Source organism: Chiloscyllium punctatum, chromosome 9 (genome assembly GCF_047496795.1).
Source record: "Chiloscyllium punctatum isolate Juve2018m chromosome 9, sChiPun1.3, whole genome shotgun sequence".
In the NCBI taxonomy this organism is placed as follows: Eukaryota; Metazoa; Chordata; class Chondrichthyes; order Orectolobiformes; family Hemiscylliidae; genus Chiloscyllium; species Chiloscyllium punctatum.
The window spans coordinates 53,122,686-53,148,395 of record NC_092747.1 but is presented as its reverse complement, the minus strand read 5'-3'; the positions used below and the strand labels follow the sequence as shown (position 1 = coordinate 53,148,395).

Genomic DNA, 25,710 nt, shown 5'->3' with positions numbered 1-25,710 from the left:
CAATTTTCTCAATGTCATCAAGATCCAGATACAGTAAAGTCGCTGCAGTCTTACCAGCCATAGGGCTGCTCTCTGAGAGAGAGATGACTGGCAGTGGTTTAACCTGAAAGGTGAGGGGAATTGAACTCTCACTAGCATCACTCTGGAACATAAAACGCCTCTCTGTTTCTGTATCTATCTCACACTCCCACACGCTACAGACCCCAGTCCACAGCACAGTAAAAGGCCCTTCTGCCCACCATCTCTGCGTCAATCCAAAATAGCCATCTAACTAATTAATTCCAGCAAGTTTTGAGACTTGTAGCTCAGGTTGTGGTTCTGCATGTAAGTTTGCTTGCTGAGCTGGAAGGTTCATTTTCAGATGTTTCATCACCCCATACTAGGTAATATCATCAGTGAGCCTCAAATGAAGTACTAGTGGTGTGGCCTGCTTTTTATTTGTGTTTAAGTTTCCTTGGGTTGGTGATGACCCAGTCTCACTAATATCTTTACATAGAGATGAGGAAGAGTGCCACTTTAACTGGGACAACACATCCATCCTAGGACAAGCCAAACAGACACACACGAGAATTCCTAGCAGCATTCCTAGAGGCATTCTAACCAGAACTCTATGAACAAACACATTGACTTGACATCACCAACCCAAGGAAACCTAAACAGACAAAAAGCAGACCATACCAGTGCTTCAGCGGAGGCTCACTGTTACCTAGTATGATGATGCAACATCTGAAAATGAACCTTCCAGCTCAGCAAGCAAACTTGCATCCACAATCTAATTCCATTTTCCATGTGCATGGCCTATAGTCTTGTGTGCCTTTGGCAAGGCAAGTGAACATCTAAATACTACTTAAATAGCGGGAAGGTTTTGCCTCTACCACCATTACAGGCAGTGAGTTGCAGGTTCAGACCGTGCTTTGCATCAAAAAGATTTTCCTGACTTGTCGAAAGTTTCTGCCCCTACCTTGAATCAATGACCTTTTCTCTACCATAAGGTCAGAAGTGGGATGTTTGCTGATCATTGTACGATATTCAGCATCATTTGTGACTCTTCGTATTCTAAAGCAGTCCATATCCAAATCTATTGAGAACTGGATAATATCCAGCTTTGGGCAGAGGACCAATGACTCTTGGGCAATAATCATCTCCAGGAAAGAATCTAGCCTTCACCCTTTGACATTCAATGTCCTTATATATCAAAAATATCATCACTGAATTTTCACTACAAACAGCTTGTGGGATTGCCATTAAGCCGAAATTGAACTGGACCAGACCTATAAATACTGTGGTTAAAAGGACAACTAGGAATTCTCAGGTGAGCAACTCACCTCCTGTCTCACCAATGCCTGGCCATCATCTCCAATGCTACAACATACAATTTAGCAATGTAATGGAATATTCTCCATTTGGAGAAAGCGAGGACTGCAGATGCTGGAGATCAGAGGTGAAAAGTGTGGCGCTTGTAAGGCACAAGAATCAATGTTTTGGGAATAAGCCCTTCATCAGGAATGTAGCTGGGAAAGGGGCTGAGAGATAAATAGGAGGGTAAAGATGGGGCTGGGGGAAAGTAGCTGAGAAGACAATAGGTAGATGGAGCTTGGTGGGGGGGGGGGTGGAGTGGTGATGCTGATAGGTTGGAGGGGAGGGCATTTAAAGGTAGTGCAGTATGCGATGAAACAGGAACTAGATAAGAAATCAAAAGTTCACAATGTTGCTCATGGAAATAAAGTGTTAGTGTTACTCCCAGTGCTATGTGAACCTTTTAAAGGTAAACATTAGTGAACCCTATCAACAAAAGGAAATTGAGTGAGGTGAATTGTTTAATAAGAACACCAGATAGAAAGAAATCTGAGTGTTTCATGTGAATATGCTCAAAAGGTATTTTGATAGTGAAGAAAAGGAAAGGGAGAGTATGGTACTAATTACAACACAGAATGAAGAACCAAGTTCAGATATAACTGAATCGGAACTTCCTCTAATTAAATTGTCCAATGAGAAAGTTCTCAAAAATTGGGATAAATTAGAGTTATTTTCCAGAGGAAAATCAAAATGACCTGAGTTATTACAATCACATGGGAAATATGTGGAAATAAACTGGGAAGTACTAATCTAATTACACGTTATTTAGATACAGGAGTTGCCCTTATAATTATAGACTTAACCCTCGAAAGTTGGCAGAGACTCAGAAAGAGGTTGATCATATAGTTTTTGAGCATGCGTTCAAAGTAATTTACAGATGATGGAGCTCCCCCATAGTAATTGTGCCAAAACCAGAGGCTACCCAATGATTGTGTGTGGACTATGACAAGATCAATGCAGTTACAAAATCTGATTCATATCCTATTCCACATTTCGAAGATTGTATTGGGAAGGTGGGACAAGCAACTATGTTTCTAAGTTGTACTTATTCAGAGGATAACGGCAGGTACCTTTTAATTGAAAGAGCAAAGGAAATTTCAGCTTTCATGACACTTGAATGGACTATGCCAGTTTAAAGTTATGCTATTTGGAATGAAAAATGCGCCAGCCACATTTCAAAGAGTAACCAATAGTCATTTCAACTTTACCCAACTGTGTGGTATATATTGACAATATGGTGACTAAAACAGCCCCAGCCTGTTCAGTCACACGTGAAAGGAATATTTGGAACACCTATCAGAATTGTTTGATCAACTCAGATAAATGCGAGGTGCTGCATTTTGGGAAAGCAAATCTTAGCAGGACTTATACACTTAATGGTAAGGTATTTGTTCGGCAACACTCCCAAAGAGATCTTGGAGTGCAGGTTCATAGCTCCTTGAAAGTGGAGTCGCTAATAGATAAGATAGTGAAGAAAGGGTTTGGTAGGCTTTCCTTTATTGGTCAGAGTGTTGAGTACAGGAGTTGGTAGGTCATGTTGCAGCTGTACAGGAGTTCAAAGTTTGCGAGAAGATTTGTAGCTCGGGTGCTCGTTGTTGTGGTTCTGTTCGCCAAGCTGGGAATTTGTCTTGCAAACGTTTCGTCCCCTGTCTAGGTGACATCCTCAGTGCTTGGAAGCCTCCTGTGAAGCACTTCTGTGCTGTTTCTTCCGGCATTTATTGTGGCCTGTCTGTGCCGCTTCCGGTTGTCAGTTCGAGCTGTCCACTGCAGTGGCCGGTATATTGGGTCCAGGTCGATGTGTTTGTTGATAGAGTCTGTGGATGAGTGCCATGCCTCTAGGAATTCCCTGGCTGTTCTCTGTTTGGCTTGCCCTATAATTGTAGCGTTGTCCCAGTCGAATTCGTGTTGCTTGTCGTCTGTGTGTGTGGCTACTAAGGATAGCTGGTCGTGTCGTTTCGTGGCTAGTTGGTGTTCGTGTATACGGATCGTTAACTGTCTTCCTGTTTGTCCGATGTAGTGTTTTGTGCAGTCCTTGCATGGGATTTTGTACACTACATTAGTTTTGCTCATGTTGGGTATCGGGTCCTTTTGTTCTGGTGAGTTGTCTGAGTGTGGCTGTTGGTTTGTGTGCTGTTAGGAGTCCTAGTGGTTGCAGTAGTCTGGCTGTCAGTTCAGAAATGCTCCTGATGTATGGTAGTGTGGCTAGTCCTTTGGGTTGCGGCATGTCCTCGTTCCGTTGTCTCTCCCTTAGGCATCTGTTGATGAAATTGCGAGGATATCTGTTTTTGGCGAATACTTTGTATAGGTGTTCCTCTTCCTCTTTTTGTAGTTCTGGTGTGCTGCAGTGTGTTGTGGCCCTTTTGAATAGTGTCCTGATGCAACTTCGTTTGTGTGTGTTGGGATGGTTGCTTTCATAGTTTAGGACTTGGTCTGTGTGTGTGGCTTTCCTGTAAACCTTTGTGGTGAATTCTCCGTTCGGTGTTCTCTGTACCATCACATCTAGGAATGGGAGTTGGTTGTCCTTTTCTTCCTCTCTAGTGAATCGGATTCCTGTAAGTGTGGTGTTGATGATCTGGTGTGTGTTCTCTATTTCTGTGTTTTTAATTATTACAAAGGTATCATCCACGCATCTGACCCAGAGTTTGGGTTGAATTTGTGGTAAGACTGTTTGTTCTAACCTTTGCATTACTGCTTCTGCTATGAGTCCAGAGATCGGTGAGCCCATGGGTGTTCCGTTGATTTGTTCATATATTTGGTTGTTGAATGTGAAGTGTGTTGTGAGGCACAAGTCCAGTAGTTTAAGTATGCCGTCTTTGTTGATAGGTTCAACGTTCTGTTGTCTGTTATGTCTGTCCAGCAGGTTGGCTATTGTTTCTTTGGCTAGTGTTTTGTCGATGGAGGCGAACAGTGCCGTTACATCGAATGAGGACTGCACAAAACACTACATCGGACAAACAGGAAGACAGTTAACAATCCGTATACACGAACACCAACTAGCCACGAAACGAAACGACACGACCAGCTATCCTTAGTAGCCACACACACAGACGACAAGCAACATGAATTCGACTGGGACAACGCTACCATTATAGGGCAAGCCAAACAGAGAACAGCCAGGGAATTCCTAGAGGCATGGCACTCATCCACAGACTCTATCAACAAACACATCGACCTGGACCCAATATACCGGCCACTACAGCGGACAGCTCGAACTGACAACCGGAAGCGGCAGAGACAGGCCACAATAAATGCCGGAAGAAACAGCACAGAAGCGCTTCACAGGAGGCTTCCAAGCACTGAGGATGTCACCTAGACAAGGGACGAAACGTTTGCAAGACAAATTCCCAGCTCGGCGAACAGAACCACAACAGCTGTACAGGACATTGGATAGGCCACTGTTGGAATATTGCTTGCAACTCTGGTCTCCTTCCTATTGGAAAGATGTTGTGAAACTTGAAAAGGTTCAGAAAAGATTTACAAGGATGTTGCCAGGGTTGGAGGATCTAAGCTACAGGGAGAGGCTGAACAGGCTGGGGCTGTTTTCCCTGGAGTGTCTGAGGCTGAGGGGAGATTATAGAGGTTTACAAAATTATGAGGGGCATGGATAGGATAAATAGACAAAGTCTTTTCCCTGGGGTCGGGGAGTCCAGAACTAGAGGGCATCAGTTTAGGGTGAGAGGGGAAAGATATAAAAGAGTCCTAAGGGGCAACTTTTTCACGCAGAGGGTGGTACATATATGGAATGAGCGGCCAGAGGATGTGTTGGAGGCTGGTACAACTGCAACATTTAAGAGGCATTTGGATGGGTATATGAATAGGAAGGGTTTGGAGGGATTTGGGCCGGGTGCTGGCAGGTGGGACTAGATTGGGTTGGGATACCTGGTCGGCCTGGACGAGTTGGACCGAAGGGTCTGTTTCCATGCTGTACATCTCTATGACTCTATAACTTCAGGAGGGAGGCTTGGTAATAAACTCTTGGATATGGACATAGATGAGATGTATAAACAAAGATTATTGGGAGTTCCCCTACCATCAACGAAGAGCAGCTAATAAAGTTCCTGGGACTGTGTTTTTTTTTATTGGAAGTTCACACCGAATTTTAGCAGTGTGCTTACTCTACTGACTGACTTATTGAAGTGCAGAAAATTCCAGTGGATGGGGTAAATGTCAGATGGCATTTGACAGCCTGAAAGCTGCATTCACCACTGAACCAGTGTTAGCTACAGCCAGCTACACAAAGCCATTCAAGGTGGTTACTGACACGAGTAATGTGGGTCTTGGTGCTGTATTCTTGCAAAAAAAGATGACAGGATAGAAAGACCTATTGAGTACTTTTCCAGAAAGTTGAATAATTATCAACACAAATCTTCCCTGATGGAAGAGACTTTAAGCATGGTGTTGGCGTTGCAACATCTCAACATTTATACTGCCAGTAATGCGTCTGAGATAATTGTATATTCTGATTATAACCCCTTAAAATCTTTTGGAAATATTTAATGATAAAATTCTTCCCAGAAGTCTGTATTTTTTATTATTGTGACCACTCAATTGGCCGCAATATGACCTCCCAACTGCTATACGCAATGCTCTGACCAATAAAGGAAAACATACCAAACACCTTCACTATCCTATCTACCTGTGACTCCACCTTTAAGGAACTACAAACCTGCACTCCAAAGTCTCTGTTCAGCAACACTTCCCAGGACCTTACCATTAAGTGTATGTCTTTCCTGTGACTTTAGCGTTTGATGGTGGGAAAAATAGACTGAAATGGGCTGTAGTAGCCAGTTTGCATGTTTAGAGTGAATGTGGCACGGTGATTAGCACTGCTGCCTCACAGCACCAGGGTCCCAGATTCGACTCCAGCCTTGGGCGACTGTCTGTGTGGAGTTAGACACAGGGAGAATGTGCAATGTGGGTTTTCTCCGGGTGCTCCGGTTTCCTCCCACAGTCCAAAGATGTGCAGGTCAGGTGAATTGACCATACTAAATTGCCCGTAGTGTTAGGTGCATGAGTCAGGGGTAAATGTAGGGGAATGGGTCTGGGTGGATTGCTCTTTGGAGGGTCGGTATGGACTTGTTGGGCTGAAGGGCCTGTTTCCACACTGCAGGGAATCTAATCTAAAAAAATTGTAGTGTATGAACACTAAAGACTAAATATTTTTTAAAATGAAGTTATCTTTAAATACTGATGGTTTTTTTAAGGTGTGGTGAAACTATAAGAGGTGTATTTTGTCCTTTTTTTTAAGATTATCGGGTTTTAAGACTGAGGTACTGAGCTGTCTATTTGAATCCAATAAACAGCTTGTGAAGCATTTAAATGTTAGAACAAAAGAAACAGCTGGAATGGGTGGGGTCAAGCTCCCCCAGAACCAGGACTTTTAGTTTTCAGTAGCAGTTGCTGTAGGGTCTTGAAGCTATTTTTCCTCTCTGTTACAGCCAAATGCAGGGGTTCTCTTCCTGCTCCTTGAATTGCGCATGGGACAATCTATTTTACTGAATTTGCTTTTGTCTACGGTATGTCTATAAGATGTTACAATATTGGAACTGTTCCTATTTAGTAGTCAAATAATCTATTACTCTGTTAAATTTTCCAATAGATTTAAGTTATTTCAATTTCTACTTTCTTTTGTTGTCTTTTAACTATAGTGTATGAATAAAGTGTGTTTTGTTTCAAGAGTGGTAGTTTGACCAATTGAATTGCATCCAGAATGAAATGCCTGGCACTTGTCTTTAAAATAAGAAAAAGTTAAGGTCTAGGTTATCTTCTTCATATATTTTGAGGGGGTCTGGTCTGGTCCATAACACTATAACTGTCATGCAGCAGGAACAGTGTGTACTATCTCCAAGATGCACTGCAGAAATTTACAAGGCTCCTTGGAAGCACCTTCCAAACTCATGATCATCACCAAGAAATAAAAGGGCAGCAGATACATGTGAATATTAGCACTTGTAGGTTCTCGCCAAACCTCCCACCATCCTGCCATGGAATATATCGCCATTTCTTAATTGTCACTGGGTCAAAAACCTGGTACCTCCTCCCCAATATCACTGTGGGAGTAACTATACCAAATGGACACAGCAATTTAAATTGGCAGTTCACTCCCTTCTTCTCAAGGGCAACCAGAGATGGGGGAGTAAACATTGGCCCAGCCAGCAAAGTTTATAGAAAAGAAAATGAGCATTGAATGGAATTTGTTGGTAATTATAATTCTTAAAAGTTAGCTATTTAAAAATCCTTTAAAATGTTGCTTCTCCTCAAATAGGCAACATTGGTAGCAAGAATACAGTTTTAAAAAGGTATTATGAAAATAAATAACATGGTAAATCCAACAAGTGTAAACAGTAGTTTTGGTTTTAAATAAAGAGTATCAACAGAAAATTAGGTGTACTTCACTGTATAAAGTTAAAAATAATCTTCACTACAAACCTAGCAAAATATTTTAATACATTTTTTCAGAGCAAAGGATACCTATTACATACTCAAGACTGTATGTACAGTGGCAACTGACATTCCTAAAATCATGTCTAGAAATGAGATTTTTAAAATTTTAATTTAACCCATTTCACAACAAACAAACATTTCTGAAAACAAGTACCATTTAATTGTATTATTTAATTATTTCACAGATACATCTAAGTCAAGAATCAAACAATAACTTAACTGTCCATTATGGAGCAAATAACTTACATATCACATATTTACACCTTAAAACAGCAGTGCAATTCAGCTGTTCAGTTAGAAATTTACTAATAAATAACACTGTTTGACTGTCTTGTCATTGTTGCTGATGAAACAATAAAACAGGAATACAAGTTGGGTGAACAGAATTTCAAGAAACTTTCAAAATAGAATAGCTAACACTATCTAATTTGATAATACAAACTCCAATATGTCAAATGAAATCTAAGCATTCCAGACAAAGCATAAAAGCAGCAACGCGAACTGTAATGGCATTTCTGTAATGCTAAAGATCATCCAAACAAAAAGTTTTAAAGTTATCGTTTCTGATGTTTCACAGTCATGTTGAAAAAGGTACTTCAAAATATTAACATGCTTGTACTAAAGATGGAACTTGTGCTTGTGGTGCAAATATGGAATGGCACACACAAGACGATCATGAAATTGGAACAGTCTGCCAGCTCAAATGCTATTCCATCTTCAACACCAATAACTTTCCAAAGGCTTAAAACTGATTATGAATCTTAGGATGAAGTAATATTTCAGCTGTTGATCTCACATTGGTGTATGGGAAATTAATGTGTAGGTTATATTGCTAAATGTGCATCCCTGTGGGCTATGAAGAAGTTAGTCACGAAGAAGTACTAGGTATTTGTACTTGGATAAATAAGAATGTTTTGGACTAGCCATGTAGTTTTAAATGCTGATTTATACTAAGTTGAAATTATAATTCAGCAAATGTGATTAGATAAGTACTGATTGGAACAAACCGAGATGCCAGAGTCAGATCAAGATCTGATGCCAGAATTGTCTTACCACTTTTGCATCAATACACGCCAAAAGTAATTTCACATCAACTGGAAAATAACATAAACCCACCCTTTGTGTTCTCATGGGTCACAAGTATTGAAAAACTGTCACAAATTTGCTTAAATGGGCTCATCATTCTATATTTAAATTTGGAAGAACGTTCACCTGAATCATACGTGCAGATTGAGTAAATTCCTGCTGTTACCAGGATAATCTAAAAACTACCATTCCATCAGAATCAAAATCTTAGTATACATTGCGTAACCGAACGAAACTATCCAAAATAACTGGCACTACCATTCACAACTACTATCATCTTCAAATTTGAATACTACTTCACATAAGTGGTGCAAAGTTGAATGTGGTTTGCTTTATGATATTTCACTTATATAAAGCCAATCTTTTATCTACTTTACTAAACTGGGTGAACTACAGTTGACAAATTGCTAACAATAAATTACAGTACTATTAACAATACCAGATAACTTAATCAGCAGTGAGATGACCTTTGTACATTGTAATGCTTTGTGCAGTAATCTGTCTTCATGCTGTAATAAGTGTTCTGCTCAAGTGATCACCCTAGTTAGTACTTTTTCATTCTTCACAACTCTTCTCAGAACCAGCTCCAACAGAGCTATCATCTTCATATTTTCTCTCAGCGCTGTCTTCAGAGGATTTACTGCAATAGTCAAATGCTTTTCCACCAGATCCTAGACGAGTTCGGCAGCGTGCTCCAGGTTGATACAACTGCATAGCTGGACGGTCCTGAACAACAATGAAACAGAAAAAGTGGTACAGTGCAAAAGCTGTGTGGTTGTATGGTGATACATGTTTTTATAAACACTGCAAACTATATTTCTTTACAGTGCAATGTGATCTCAAGGCAGAAAACATGAAACTCAAACTCTATAATATGGTTTTTCCCTGTGCATCATTAATTTATGGATAAATTGTACTCCTAGCAAAGCCAAAAAAACCTTAAGTGTGTTAAAGTAATCCACTGATTAAAAGGATTAAATTATGAGTTAGTTGACAAAAAGAACAGGGTTTCCATGTTTTCTGATTTAAATTCTCAACATTTTTGCAGCTGTGGAGTTTTTTAATGCACAATCTCTCCATTCCATGGTTTCAACTTTACAGTTGAATCAACAAATACGGTAACACTTCACTTTACAAGAAAGCCAAGAAATGTTTGGTAATAATGGTCTAATTAAGTATTTACTATCATTGCCAATAGCATGCTCAGGAGAATTTTATTAGCCAAAAGCAGTGTCATGAAATTTCTCATCTTACTCATACATGGTAATATTAATTGGACAGTATAAAATCTTTATGGAGGACATCATTTCTTATGCTGAGAATTAACTTTTCAAATTTGATAATTTTAGACAAAATGTCAAAGAATTTTTGCATTGCTTTCTATGGCTAAGTGAAGTATCTTCAAAGTATAAAACTTGCCAGAAAATAGATTGCAGTTTCCAACCACCACAATTTGTAAAATAATTTCTTAAATATTCTAAATGGAAAAGACAGAATTGATCAGATTTGTAAGTTTAGCAAGTAAACAGCAGAGGTTTTACTTGACTTTAATGCCATGAGGGGATTTATACAAGTGATAAACATTTGGTGACTAATTATTAGACCAGACTAGTAGAAGAGAATTAAAGGGATGAAGATTTTTGTTAAAAGGTGATCACAAGAAATGCGTCTCATCTGGTGGTTTGGCATCAGTACGATCTCAACTTATTTGCTTCATCAGCTTCAACTATATGTAAGGGGCATTGATGCTTTTCAATGCAAATTTCCTGCTACGGGGTGGAAAATGACACCACCCAAGTGAATATTCACTACAGCATTTAAAAATAGATTGAACTAGTTTAAAAAGTGAAGATACCACAGATATAATTGGCCAATGCTAGCAACAAGCATTTGAAGTGTTTCAGAGGGATACAGTTGCAAAGCTCTTCTTCCTAACAGTCACAGAAAATCCTTCCATCTCCTGCCTCCATAGCCACCTGGAGAGGTAAAGTGATTGTCGCCATAGTCTCTTGGACCATATGGCCACCCTCTCATTACAGAGAGTCAAGTATTAGTGAGTTTAGCCTGAAAGTCACCGTGTCTCAGGCAAGGGGTAAAGCAGGACCTACATGATGAATTCAGCCATATGGGAACTGAACCTCCTGTTGGCATCATGCTGCATCACAAATCATATCAGCCAATTGCTGTTGATTGAGATATTAAGAGTCAACTTTACTTTTACCCTTTGCTCGCTTCTAATTTTGCCATTAAATTCCTGTTTATTTTCTTTTAGTGAGCAGAACCCCTTCACACTTCTGTTTATTTGTTTCTCCTTTTTTTTTAAAACACTACCACCTAACTGCGGTAGTGCTTATTTTTCCCCAGCACCCATGTTGTGTGTGTGTGCGCAGGTGAAAGACATAAGGTATACAAATCTTTATTCAGTTTAAACTCCTGTTTATATCTGTCAGCTAGGACACCCTGATTGTTATTATTCTGGCCCAATCAGAGCCCTCAATGTGATCCACCTGCCCAACCGAATTCCAATCACTACGCTATGCACACATTTTAGTAGAGGAATGTGTTTGGCAATGTTAGAGCACACAAAAAAAAAGAGTGAATCAGATCAGTTTTTGACCATTGTCAGCAGTTTCAAGGTCATTAGACTCTTAATTCCAGATTTTTTGACTGAACTTAAATTCCACCATGGCAGGATTTGAACCCGGGTCCCCAGACATTACTTCAGTCTCTGAACTAATAGTTAGCGATAATACCACAAGGCCATCACCTTCACTTTAAGTAACTTTAATGCAGCAAGGGAACTGGCTGCACTTCCATCCAGGGCATCAACAGAAATAGTAAGCTAAAATCTAAATTAAGAACGAATGCCTGGTCATTGTCTTTGCGTGTGAATAGTTTTATCGTTATCCGTTCGGAAGAGGAAAAGTGAAATGTCAAGTTCAGCCATAAGTCACTTAAAAGTATTTTCCTCAAGCTTCTGTCTGCTTTAAAAACATCTGCAAACATTATTATCTAGTTACAAAGATATTATCTTGACAAGATACATGTGCAAGGGAAATAACTATGTTATTGATATGCTGTCAACAACAGTACTCCCTATGAAGAAAGTTGCAGATGCTATGAACATGTGTGAAATCTTTCAAGTTCAAAATTAAACTGCAGCTCAAAATGCACTGAAAGTCTTCAATCAAGTAGACACATTAAATGTAACAGAAAAGTTCCTTTTTCAAATAAAGCAAATTACTTGACAGGAAGAAACTTTCCAAGTAGTAATAAAAGGATGGCCTGTAAGTATCATGGACACTACTGTGGTCACAAGAGTGTATAGGCAAATAGAAATGATGCAATTGCATGAAGGAAATACAGTCAATATCCCTGAGGAGTTGCAAGACACCAAAAGATTGAGTTGAGTCGGAGGAAGGCAAAAGATATACTCTACTGGCTAAATGGAGGAGTACTAAAATTAAGGATCACATCAACCAGTGCAGTACGTGTAATGAACACTATGTTAAGCAGGCTAGAACAAAATCCCAGACAGACACAGGAATGGATTATCTTGTTACAATAGACTACTATTCTGATTAGTGGGATTTCAACAAGCCAACATCAACAACTACCAGTGATATTGTAGAATTTCTGAAAGCACATTTCAGTCATTAGAGGATTCCACTGTGATAAGTGATAATGGCTATCAGATTGAATGAGGAATTCAGCTGCTTCATAAAACGTTTGGGAAGTTCGATACTGTCTCCGCACTATTCCCATTGAAATAGAAAAGTTGTGATAGCAAGCAAAATCACCAAAGAAATTGAGTGAATTCTGCACAGATGTGCACATAGCAATCTTCGGACGGAGAAACAAACCAACTGAAGACTTAGAACGTATCCAGTCCAGACTAATGTCATACTATATTCAATCTATTCTTCCAAAGTCAAGAAAAGCTACTAAGGCCAGAAGCTGTAACATGCATGAGTGACAAAATCAAGCTGAAATGTCAGAAAGCCAAATTTCAATTTGACAAAACTGCTGAACCATTGCCAGAGTTGAGAGAGTTAGACAGCCAGTCAAGGAATAAAGAGGTGTTGCATTATGGTCAGGCAAATCAGGGCAGAACTTATAGTCAATGGTAGGGCTCTAAGAAGTGTCCAAACAAAGAGACTGAGGGGTGCAGGTGCACAGTTCCTTGAAAATGGAGTCACAGGTAGACAGAGTGGTGAAGGCAGCATTTGGCATGTTTGCCTTCATTGGTCAGTGCATTGAGCATAAGAGTTGGAACGTCATGCTGCGGCAGTACAGACATTGGTTAGGCCACTTTTGTAAAACTGTGTTCAATTCTGGTCTTACTGCTATAGGAAAGATAAATTTGTTAAACTTGAAAGGGTTCAGAAAGGATTTCCAAGGATGTCGCTGGGATTGGAGGGCTTGGCCAATTGGGAGAGGTTGAAATGGCTGGGGCTTTTTTTCCTAGGCAGCATCAGAGGCTGAGGGGTAGTCTTTTAAAGGCTTATAAAATGATGAGGGGAATGAATAGGGTGAATCGTCAAGGTTTTTACCACAGGAAGGGCTTCTAAAACTAAAGGGCATAAGTTTAAGGTGAGAGGGGAAAGATTTAAAAGGGATCTGACAGGCAACATTTTCATGCAGTGTGTGGTGCGTGTATGGAACGGGCTGCCAGAGGAAGTGATGGAAGCAGGTACAAATACAGCATTTAAAAGTCATCTGGATGGGTACATGAACAGGAAGTATTTAGAGGGATATGGGACAAATGCTGGTAAACTGACTAGATCAGTTTAGGATATCTAGTCAGCATGGACTAGTTGGAGACTGAAAGGTATATTTCTGTGCAGTATAACTCTATGACTCTTAAAACATGGCAGCTAAGTGCCAATTTGGGAGCTGTATAGAGCAGCTGTCACCTTGATCATACAGAACGGAAGTGAACAATTGGATATACTACTATAAGTGCAGGCACTTAAGCACAACTAGAAAAACTATTCCTTTCTGCAGGTGGCTGATCAGGAAGATATGAGCTTCACATTTGCACAGACTACATATTAACCATCATTCTCAATGGACTATAACATTCCAACAACTAAAATGAAGCAACAACAGGTACCACAGCAACAAGTAACATAAGATACATAAGTAACACTCCTGAAGAAGGGACATCATCAGATGACAACTGAGAATAATTTTCACACATACCATTAAAACACTGGTATGACTTAAAGACTGTGTGTGCAATGCATGTGTAGAGATTAAAGAGAATAATGATCTTCGAATGCATTAGAGCAGTTATGTGTACAGCAAGTAACTCAGTGTAAGTGATAAAAATTCATTTGCTATTTTCTACAAAAAGGGCATGCAGGGGATCAAGATTTAATGCTGTACCAATAGGTCTCTTGGCTTGTAGTCAAGTAACTACCATTATGAGACTCTCACTGCAGCATCCGTGTTACGGCATTCAATGAAGACACAGCATACATAAGACTGCTATCCTGTGAGCTGAATACAACAGGCTGAGAGCAGAACAAGGATGCTGACACAACGGGAGTCCTTTTCAGTGAAAAAGATCGAGGCAGGGACTCAACAATGATACACAGCCTGATTTCTGAGTCTGGCCAAATCGTATTGGAGATATCAGAGAAGTGGGAGTTTCTTTAGAAAGTGGGAAGTGGAATGTTGAGTGTGAAGGGTGTTCTTCGTAAGACCAATTATGTCAGCTGAAAACCTTCCAGCGTCAGAAACTTAAGTACAGAAGGAAAATTACATAAGATTAGAAGTGAAAACTAAAAGGTACAGGGAGTGAAATTATGCGAGGTGGGCTACCACTGCATGATCAAGTTAGCATGCCTGCCTCACCAGCAGAATACCCAGTAAATGTTGGAGGCTGCGGATGGTGAATGAGTACAGGAGAGAAGCTAACGTATGCCAGGGTGGCTTTCAGAAGTGTTGTGGAATTGGAAACTGGGCTCTACATAAAGAGAGACAAAGAATAAAAGCAAATTTGTTAGGCATCCAATTATGCATTTAAGGTTAGGCTGATTATGGACTTGATAATCTTTTGTAAAATAGGCCCATGCTCCATGCAAACTCCTAGCAGAGATTCTGAGACAGGCTCCTAATTTGCATATGAGGTTAGTTTTAAACCGAACTAAAAACTCGGAAAAACTGCAATGCTGTAAATCAGACACAAAATCAGAAGTTGCTGGAAAGTCTCAGCAGGTCTGGCAGCATCTGTGAAGAAAACTCAGAGTTAATGTTTTGGGTCCAGCGAACCTTCTTCTGAGAAGAACATTAACTCTGATTTCTCTGCACAGATGCTGCCAGATCTGCTGAGCTTTTCTAAAAACTTTTGTTTTGTTTTAGCTTAAAACCTGTTAAGGCAAACGACTTACAAAACTGTATTAATCAATATAGTAGCACTCCTAACAAATTTGTGCAGGATAGCACATCATGAAAATGGTAATTTTGTAGCCAAGTACCACTCAATGTGTTGGGGGCACTCCATTCAGCCAATTATTCACTTGAATATTAATCTCCTGTTGAGTGCCTGTTTTCTTCCAATTCTATTTCCCCATCAGTAGAATTTCTACAAGTTTTTTTTCCCCAAAGTGTAAAGGTAGATATTGCTATAGGGCTCCAAATTGATTACTTCAGTTACCACTTAGAGTCATAGAGCTGTACAGTACTGAAACAGACCCTTCAGTTCAACTTGTAAACCAAATATCCTAAATTAATCTAGTCCCATTTGCCAGCACTTGGCCCATTTTCCTCTAAAACCTTCCTACTCAAATACCCATCCAGATACAGTTTACATATTGTAAACGTCTCCACCATTTCCTCTAGCAGCACATTCCATACATGGATACCCCCTCTGTGAGAAAATGTTGTCCCTTAGGTCTCTTAAATCCTTCCCCTCTAGTTTTGGACTCTCTCACCCTAGGGAAAAGACCTTAAATATTTGCTGCATCCATGCCCCTTATGATTTTTTAAGCCTCGAAAAGGTCGCCCTCAGCCTCTAACGCTTCAGGAAAAAACCCCCAGTCTATTCAGCCTCTCTCTACAGCTCAAAACCTCTAACCCTGCCAATATCCTTGTAAATCTTTTCAGTAGCATTTCAAGTTTCACAACATCCTTCCGATAGTATGGAGACCAGAACTGCATGTAGTTTTCCAAAAGTGGCCTAACCACTGTCCTGTACTGCCGCAACATGACCTCCCAAATCCTATACTCAATGCACTGACCAATAAAGGCAAGCATACCAAATACCACCTTCACTATCCCATCTACCTGGGACTCCACTTTCAAGGAACTACGACTTTGCACTTTCTAGAAAACACTGCAGGTTAGTCAGACAGAATCACAGCCTTCATAAACTCATGCATATAGTCAATACGTTTACCAAGATAATAAATTTGATTGCATTGTTTGGTACTGATGCAAATGTTATGGGTGTGTTTTTGCCTGGCACCACGTTCGTATCACTTGCACAGAGATCTCTCAATGGTTTGTTTTCAACGTAGCAGGATCTCACTAGTAATCAATTCCCTAATATCTCCTCATAAGATTATAGCCCTTTGTTGACTTGGATAAATGTGATCAGTAGTAAAGATGTTGTGGTTTTGAGCCTATTTTGTTCAGGAACTCCAGCTATTGCTGAAGTTGTCTTCCTGGACTTGTTCTTAACTGGCAGTCATGCTACTGGGGACATTGTCACTAAATAATAGGAACATCTTTGCAACACCTCTTCTTCCTATATGCCCAATTCTTTCCATCCACTTCCACAGCTTTTACAGTCTTTCCTGTATGCAAGTCTGGGTAAACAATTCAGGTCTTCCGATTAGTATTGGAAACCTTATCTCCAACCCTAATCAGACAATGAAAACTCACTTATGTTCCTCATTTTTTCAGAATCATCTCCAGATAGACGATCCTTCAATTTGACTCAGTTGTAAAATTATCCAGTACAGTTACTGTTTTAATCAGTCATAGCCTTTTCTTAGGATTCAGAATGCAGGATAAATTGCCCATCAGCTGTTTAACTTTCCTGGGTGATTACACTGGGACTTCCAAGGGATCCTGATGCATATTTTGAGGAGGTGATGGTATGTCTGTCCCTTGGCCATTCAGAGATCTCAGCCTATAGTATAGTACTGGAAAAGCACAGCTGGTCAGGCAGCATCCGAGGAGCATAAGCCCTTCATCAGGAATGATTGACGTCGATTCTCCTGCTCCTCGGATGCTGCATGAACTGCTGTGCTTTTCCAGCACCATACTCTCGATTCTGATCTCCAGCATCTGCAGTCCTCACTTTCTCCTAGAGACCTGAGCCTGTGTGTTATCCATATCACTATTCATTTTCTTTAGTGCCGTGTGGGTGGCACAGTGGTTAGCACTGCTGCCTCACAGCGCCAGAGACCCGGGTTCAATTCCCGCCTCAGGCGACTGTGTGGAGTTTGCAAGTTCTCCCCATGTCTGCGTGGGTTTCCTCCCACAGTCCAAAGATGTGCAGGTCAGGTGAATCGGCCATGCTAAATTGCCCGTAGTGTTAGGTGAAGGGGAAAATGTAGGGGTATGGGTGGGTTGCGCTTCGGCGGGTCGGTGTGGACTTGTTGGGCCGAAGGGCCTGTTTTCACACTGTAAGTAATCTAATCTAAGTAAAATACCTTTGTCTACAATCTAAATGCTTTCGCTACTTTTGTTTCGTCTTCATCCATTTACATGTTTGTTTTTGCAATACCACTGCAGTAGCATTTTATTATTTTAAACTGCCTGACAGACTATAATGGCATCCTATCCTCAATAATCAATATTCCTATATCCTCAGTTGCCTTCAACATTTACCTGCTTAATCTGGTGATTCTGTATCTGCTTGTATTGATCCTCACCCCTCAATTCCGATGAGTTATCAAAGTCTGGTACTAGCACATCCACTTCATTGACCTGTGATGACTTGCAAAAAAAGTCACAAGTTACCTACTAGCCTTCCATAATTCCTGCCACAATCTGCAGTCTTTTTTTCAATTGATTAATCCATCTCCATAACTCTTCCTCATCTGTAAAATCTGATAATCTCTTATGCAAACAACACATTTTACACCTCATAGTAGACCTATTTGCAATAGAACTTGATTCACTATTGACAGAAAACTTTGAATTCTATTTGAAGAGAGACTTCTATTCAGAGTTTACAAACAAGTTCAACAGAGAATTCTAAAGAAACCTTCTCACCAAAAGAACAGTTAGAATATGGAACATTCTACTTTCACAGGTTGAAGTGAAGTGGAGTGAATTGTAAAGATGCAGTTGTGGGAAACTAAACAAGCATATAAATAAGAAGAAAATAGGTAGTGATGATAATAGATTTAGAAAAAATATAGGAGATTCAAGAGGAAAATAAACACAAGCAAGAGCTGGCTGGGCCAAATACCCTGTTGCTATGTTGTATATCCTGTTACTTCAGGGAAAAAGGCTTCTCCTATCTTTCAGGTTGCAGAACGCTGAGTGAGTCATTTCAACTATCACCTTGAAGCAGCTTAATTACACCTGCCTTGGAGTCAAATCATCAAGCGGTCTTCAGCTTTGACTGTTGGTGTCAAGGGCATGCATTGATTAGAATTTGATGATGTGGAAGTGAAAAGAGAAGAGGTAATTGGAAAATCAAAAATGATAAATATACAAATGCAATGTCTAGCTATCCGCCTATCACAACAAAAACAGGGAATTCCACTAGAACCAAGTTCTATCCAAAACTGCTCTCCTGCCTTGATAATGCAATGTAAGAAATTGAATTTCTAGCCAAATTTTTGATTTATACCCTAAATCACATAAGTAATTTTATTGCAATTAACCATTTTGCAAATTATTTCCAGGAACTTAAATAATCTTTGGGTGAAATTCCTGCTTTCAGAAATATTTACAAAACAGCATTAGGTATAAAATGGAAATTACTTCACATTCAAATGTGAATAATTCAAATGAATTTTCTTTTCGTAAACAGGAATTTCAGCCATTTATCTCTTATCGATAGCATGACTGATCCAGTTGGTGCCAATTCCCTTTCCAATTAATTGCTACTTTATTAATCACACTATTCTTATCCAAATGAAACACTGACCAGCTTAAGTTTAGTTCCATTGTTCAATTTTATTTCATATGTTGGTGTCATCTGCAAAACAGAAAACTTTTATGCACTTTCCACAGAAGTCTGACAATCACCTTACATGTTGATTAAATTATATTAGAATGCAGCCAGTATTAATGCGCCTTTGAGTAACTGCATGCCTGAGCAGGAGGTGAAAAATTGAAAGAGGTTCACTTAACCTAAAGCTAGCTTGCACCATTCTCCTTTTAAAGCGGGTATGCATTTCCATCAGATTTTTCTTTTTTTAAAAAAAAAACAGGGTGTAGGCATTCCTAGCAAAGCCAGCAATTTTTGCTATCCTAATTTTCATTGATTAGAGTGCTTTCTTTCTTGCTTTCACATAGCAGTCAAAAGTCATTGTTATGGGACCTGGAGTCACATGTAGGCTAGGCCAGGTAAAGTTAGCATATTTCTTTTTCTAAAGAGAATTAGTAAAACTAGGAAGGTTAAGATAATCAAAAGTAGTTTAATGGTTATCGTTGTTAAGGGAGGTTTTCAATTTCATATGATTAATTGTATTTAAACTCTACTAGTTGCCATGGTGGAATTTAAATCCACGCCTCAAGAGCATTAGCTTGGACAGCAGGGTAATACTTGGGCATTACCACTGCACATCTGCTTCTAAAGGATGTTGTAAAAGTGAGACTAACCTGGTAAAGATATAGGAAAGCCATTGCATGGTAAAGGGAGGACTCCAAAATTTTTCCATACTGTACTGGAAGCCTTGGTGCAGAGTGAAGGGAAGGTTGAGAGAGATATCATATTGTTGTGGTTCTGTTCGCCGAGCTGGGAATTTGTCTTGCAAACGTTTCGTCCCCTGTCTAGGTGACATCCTCAGTGCTTGGGAGCCTCCTGTGAAGCGCTTCTGTGCTGTTTCCTCCAGCATTTATAGTGGCCTGTCTCTGCCGCTTCCGGTTGTCAGTTCCAGCTGTTCGCTGTAGTGGCCGGTATATTGGGTCCAGGTCGATGTGTTTGTTGATAGAGTCTGTGGATGAGTGCCATGCCTCTAGGAATTCCCTGGCTGTTCTCTGTTTGGCTTGCCCTATAATGGTAGCGTTGTCCCAGTCGAACTCATGTTGCTTGTCATCTGTCTGTGTGACTACTAAGGATAGCTGGTCGTGTCATTTCATGGCTAGTTGGTGTTCATGGATACGGATCGTTAGCTGTCTTCCTGTTTGTCCAATGTAGTGTTTTGTGCAGTCCTTGCATGGGAATTGTGCAGCCAGGGAATTCCTAGAGGCATGGCACTCATCCACAGACTCTATCAACAAACACATCGACCTGGACCCAATATACCGGCCACTACAGCGGACAGCTGGAACTGACAACCGGAAGCGGCAGAGACAGGCCACTATAAATGCTGGAGGAAACAGCACAGAAGTGCTTCACAGGAGGCTCCCAAGCACTGAGGATGTCACCTAGACAGGGGACGAAACGTTTGCAAGACAAATTCCCAGCTCGGCGAACAGAACCACAACAACGAGCACCCGAGCTACAAATCTTCTCCCAAACTTTGAACACCTACGGGCGAGAGACGCTAAGACAAGCCAGGAAATGGGAATCCTGTGCCAACCGCCTAAGCGCCACATACGAATAACTCCGGTTCCTGCATGAATGCCGAAAGAATCGAATCCTTCCACCATGTGTCAGATACAGACCACCAGTCAACAATCCACAAGCCAGGGACACAGCCAGGCAGAACGGATTCAGGATGATCCAGGTAATGATTACAGACGCTCACAACAGACTACACAAATACAGACAAGAAATTGTGCGCCAAAAATCATTAATTTCAAAAACCACCAATCAGGAATGGACCTGCACCATAGAACAGGCCGTCACCATAGGACAGAACAGGACAACACACCGCAAAAAAACAGCACTAAAAGAAAAAATGGCCAAACTAACACATAATGAAGAGGACACCACAACACACACCTGGGTTAAAAACCTATCCCACAGACAGCTCACAGACACGGAAAGAACAATACTGACCAAGGGACTCAACTACAACCACAGAGACACCAAGACAGCAGACTTCCTAGCAGCACTAAAATGCACACTCAGGAACAATGGACTGACAGAAGAGACACAACAAACAGTGAGACAAAGTATCGTACCGCTGATAACAAGAAAAAGACAAACACATAACCTCAACACCAAGGAGAGGGAAGCACTAAAATCACTAAGAAACGATAAGAACATAATCATACTACCAGCAGACAAAGGCAGAATGACGGTCATCCTGGACAAAGCAGAGTACATGTAAAAACCACAACAACTACTTGCAGATACCAACACCTACCAAAAGAGGGAGTTTGACCCCACCCCACAGCTCACCAATAGGATAAACAACACACTTAGGAATCTACAAAAAAAACGGACAGATAACCGGGTCTGACCTACAAAGAATGAAACCTGAAAGCAACAACACCCCCAGATTCTATGGACTATCCAAAGTGCACAAACCAGACATCCCACTCAGACCCATAGTATCAGTACCAGGGATACCATCACACAAACTGGCTAAAGAACTACAGCAGAAACTGAAACACCTGATCAGCGGATCCAAACAATCTATACAATCGACACAGGAATTCTTGGACATAATCAAAAATATACACATAGACAAGGAAGAAACTATTGTCTCATTTGATGTAACGCCACTGTTCACCTCCATCGACAAAACCCTAGCCAGAGAAACAATAGCCAACCTGCTGGACATACAGAACAGACAACAGGACGTTGAACCTATCAACAAAGACGGCATACTTCCCATGCAAGGACTGCACAAAACACTACATAGGACAAACAGGAAGACAGCTAACGATCTGTATCCATGAACACCAACTAGCCACGAAACGACACGATCAGCTATCCTTAGTAGCCACACACACAGATGACAAGCAACATGAATTCGACTGGGACAACGCTACCATTATAGGGCAAGCCAAACAGAGAACAGCCAGGGAATTCCTAGAGGCATGGCACTCATCCACAGACTCTATCAACAAACACATCGACCTGGACCCAATATACCGGCCACTACAGTGGACAGCTCAAACTGACAACCGGAAGCGGCAGAGACAGGCCACTATAAATGCTGGAGGAAACAGCACAGAAGCGCTTCACAGGAGGCTCCCAAGCACTGAGGATGTCACCTAGACAGGGGACGAAACATTTGCAAGACAAATTCCCAGCTCGGCGAACAGAACTACAACGAGCACCCGAGCTACAAATCTTCTCCCAAACTTTGAAGAGATATCATATATCTATCATGGACCCTTCTCCCAAACTTTGAAGAGATATCATATATCTATCATGGACCTGGGAGCCCTACAGGTAAACATTGAGAAAGCAGTGAGACCAGGCAGACACCATTCCTGAGGATGTGGATGTACTGCCTTAAAAGATCTCATGTCAGTAGTCAAGATCAGAAGGTGGGGATGCGCCTAATCCCTTATCCTCTTAAAGAAGAGGGTGCTTACCAATATGTGAATGGCTGTAAGTAAGGCTGTATCCAGTAGAGCGCTGGAACCAAAGATTATAGTATACTTACACCTAAACCTCCTTCACCAATCCTACTCAGACTTCATCTACCAATCTCTTCTCATACTATACCTAAGGATGACAGCATTTGTACTCCTTTTTTTGGGGTGGAGATATCATAATTTTATATTATGCTTTTTTCAAGTATTCAAGAACTGCAACCTAGTCAGACAGTAATGGAAGTGGAATCAAGTGGAGGAGCCGGAAGATTGTGAAGAAGAAACATCGTCACACTCTCTCAGCTTCACAGCCATTAGCTCAGATACTGAACAATGTAGATTCTATGGAATAGCTTAGAACCAGTATCTGCAAGTGGTGAAACACTGAGCATGTATAGACACAAATCAAGACAGCTTGTTGAGGGTAAGGTTGCACATAAATTCTGAAGATTTCAATGAGGAAGGCTAATGGATACACTCTTTGAAATAATTGAATTAATGGGTGGCCTACCAGAAAGCCTGCAGTCATTGTCAAGAAGCATGAAACCATGGAAGCAGCAAATCAGTATATAAGGGTCCATGGTGTTATAGGCAAGGTACTAGCATGAATAGAAGATTGGCTGTCTGGCAGATGGCAGAGAGTGATGATAAAAGTGTCCTTTTCAGGATGGAAGCCAGTGACTAGAGGTATTCCACAATGGTCAGTGTTGGGACCACAACTTTTCACTTTAAGACCATAAGACCATAAGACATAGGAGTGGAAGTAAGGCCATTCGGCCCATCGAGTCCACTCCGCCATTCAATCATGGCTGATGCGCATTTCAGCTCCACTTGCCAGCGTTCTCCCCGTAGCCCTTAATTCCTCTAGACAACAAGAACCTATCAATCTCGGCCTTGAAGACATTTAGCGTCCCGGCTTCCACTGCACTCCGTGGCAATGAATTCCACAGGCCCACCACCTTCTGGCTGAAGAAATGTCTCCGCATTTCCGTTCTGAAATGACCCCCTCTAATTCTAAGGCTGTGTCCACGGGTCCTAGTCTCCTCGCCTAACAGAAACAATTTTCTAGCATCCACCTTTTCAAAGCCATGTATTATTTTGTATGTCTCTATTAGATCTCCCCTTAATCTTCTAAACTCCAACGAATACAATCCCAGTATCCTCAGCCGTTCCTCATATGCTAGACCTGTCATTCCAGGGATCATCTGTGTGAATCTCCGCTGGACACGTTCCAGTGCCAGTATGTCCTTCCTGAGGTGTGGGGACCAAAACTGGACACAGTACTCCAAATGGGGCCTAACCAGAGCTTTATAAAGTCTTAGTAGTACATCTCTGCTTTTATATTCCAACCCTCTTGAGATAAGAGACAACATTGCATTCGCTTTCTTAATCACAGACTCAACCTGCATGTTTACCTTTAGAGAATCCTCGACTAGCACTCCCAGATCCCTTTGTGCTTTGGCTTTATTAAGTTTCTCACCATTTAGAAAGTAGTCCATTCCTATATTCTTTTTGCCAAAGTGCAAGACCTCGCACTTGCTCACGTTAAATTCCATCAGCCATTTCCTGGACCACTCTCCCAACCTGTCTAGATCCTTCTGTAGCCTCCCCACTTCCTCAGTACTACCTGCCTGTCTACCTAACTTTGTATCATCGGCAAACTTCGCTAGAATGCCCCCGGTTCCCTCATCCAAATCATTAATATATAATGCGAACAGCTGTGGCCCCAGCACCGAACCCTGCGGGACACCGCTCGTCACCGGCTGCCATTCTGAAAAAGAACCTTTTATCCCAACTCTCTGCCTTCTGTTAGATAGCCAATCCTCAATCCATCCCAGCAGCTCACCTCGAACACCATGGGCCCTCACCTTGCTCAGCAGTCTCCCGTGTGGCACCTTATCAAAGGCCTTTTGAAAGTCCAGATAGACCACATCCACTGGGTTCCCCTGGTCTAACCTACTTGTTACCTCTTCAAAAAATTCCAACAGGTTTGTCAGGCATGACCTCCCTTTACTAAATCCATGTTGACTTGTTCTAATCAGACTCTGCTCTTCCAAGAATTTAGAAACCTCATCCTTAATGATGGATTCTAGAATTTTACCAACAACCGAGGTTAAGCTGATTGGCCTATAATTTTCCATCTTTTGCCTTGATCCTTTCTTGAACAAGGGGGTTACTACAGCCATCTTCCAATCGTCCGGGACCTTTCCTGACTCCAGTGACTCTTGAAAGATCTCAACCAATGCCTCTGCTATTTCCTCAGCAACCTCTCTCAGAACTCTAGGGTGTATCCCATCGGGGCCAGGAGATTTATCAATTTTAAGACTTTTTAACTTTTCTAGCACTATCTCTTTCGTAATGGCAACCATACTCAACTCAGCCCCGTGACACCCTTTAATTTTTGGGATATTACTCCTGTCTTCCACTGTGAAAACTGACGCAAAGTACTTGTTAAGTTCTCCTGCTATTTCCTTATCTCCCATCACTAGGCTCCCTGCATCAGTTTGAAGTGGCCCAATGTCTACTTTTGCCTGTCGTTTGTTTCTTATGTACTGAAAGAAACTTTTACTATTATTTCTAATATTACTGGCTAGCCTACCTTCATATTTGATCCTCTCATTTCTTATTACACTCTTTGTTATCCTCTGTTTGCTTTTGTATCCTTCCCAATCTTCTGATTTCCCACTGTTCTTAGCCACTTTATAGGATCTCTCTTTTTCTTTAATACATTTCCTGACTTCCTTTGTCAGCCAAGGTTGTCTAATCCCTCCCCGGTTAATCTTTCTTTTCTTGGGAATGAACCTCTGTACAGTGTCCTCAATTATACCTACAAACTCCTGCCATTTTTGCTCTAGTGTCTTCCCGGTTAGCCTCTGCTTCCAGTCTATTTTAGTCAGTTCCTCTCTCATGCCCTCATAATTACCTTTATTCAACTGTAACACCATTACATCAGATTTCGCCTTCTCCCTTTCAAACTCCAGACTGAACTCTACCATATTATGCATTATACATTAATCATCTAGATGAAGGAACTGAGAGCATTCTGGCTCAGTTTGCAAATGATACAAAGATAGGTGGAAGGGCAGGTACTATTGAGGAGACGGTGGAGGAGGGGGGGAGCTGCACAAAGATTTAGACAGGTAAGGAGAGTGAGTAAAGAAGTGGCAGATGAAATACAAAGTGTGAAAG

At 41.0% G+C, this 25,710-nt stretch overlaps 2 protein-coding genes across 10 annotated transcripts in view; one reads left to right on the top strand and one right to left on the bottom strand.

The window, feature by feature from the left end:
• Positions 1 to 25,710, top strand: part of LOC140481396 (uncharacterized) — a 70,795-nt gene that overhangs the window by 17,199 nt on the left and 27,886 nt on the right. For 2 of the 3 annotated variants that reach the window (XR_011961518.1, XR_011961517.1), the window contains one exon: positions 6,795 to 7,834. The exons of the other annotated variant lie outside the window; for it this stretch is intronic. The gene's annotated coding sequence lies outside the window, so the exon portion shown is untranslated. Of the gene's footprint in view, positions 1 to 6,794; positions 7,835 to 25,710 lie in introns of those variants that run through there. 3 annotated transcript variants of the gene reach the window in all.
• The window catches only part of upf3a (UPF3A regulator of nonsense mediated mRNA decay), a 71,971-nt gene continuing 54,224 nt past the window's right edge, over positions 7,964 to 25,710 (bottom strand). For 2 of the 7 annotated variants that reach the window (XM_072577523.1, XM_072577528.1), the window contains 3 exons: positions 19,007 to 19,057; positions 17,734 to 17,841; positions 7,966 to 9,612 (listed from right to left, as the gene is read on the bottom strand). In XM_072577523.1, the coding sequence (XP_072433624.1) occupies positions 9,442 to 9,612; positions 17,734 to 17,841; positions 19,007 to 19,057 (330 nt within the window). In that variant the 3' untranslated portion in view covers positions 7,966 to 9,441. Of the gene's footprint in view, positions 9,613 to 17,733; positions 17,842 to 19,006; positions 19,058 to 25,710 lie in introns of all 7 variants that reach the window. The other 5 variants (XM_072577529.1, XM_072577530.1, XM_072577526.1 and 2 more) reach the window with 4 other exon arrangements.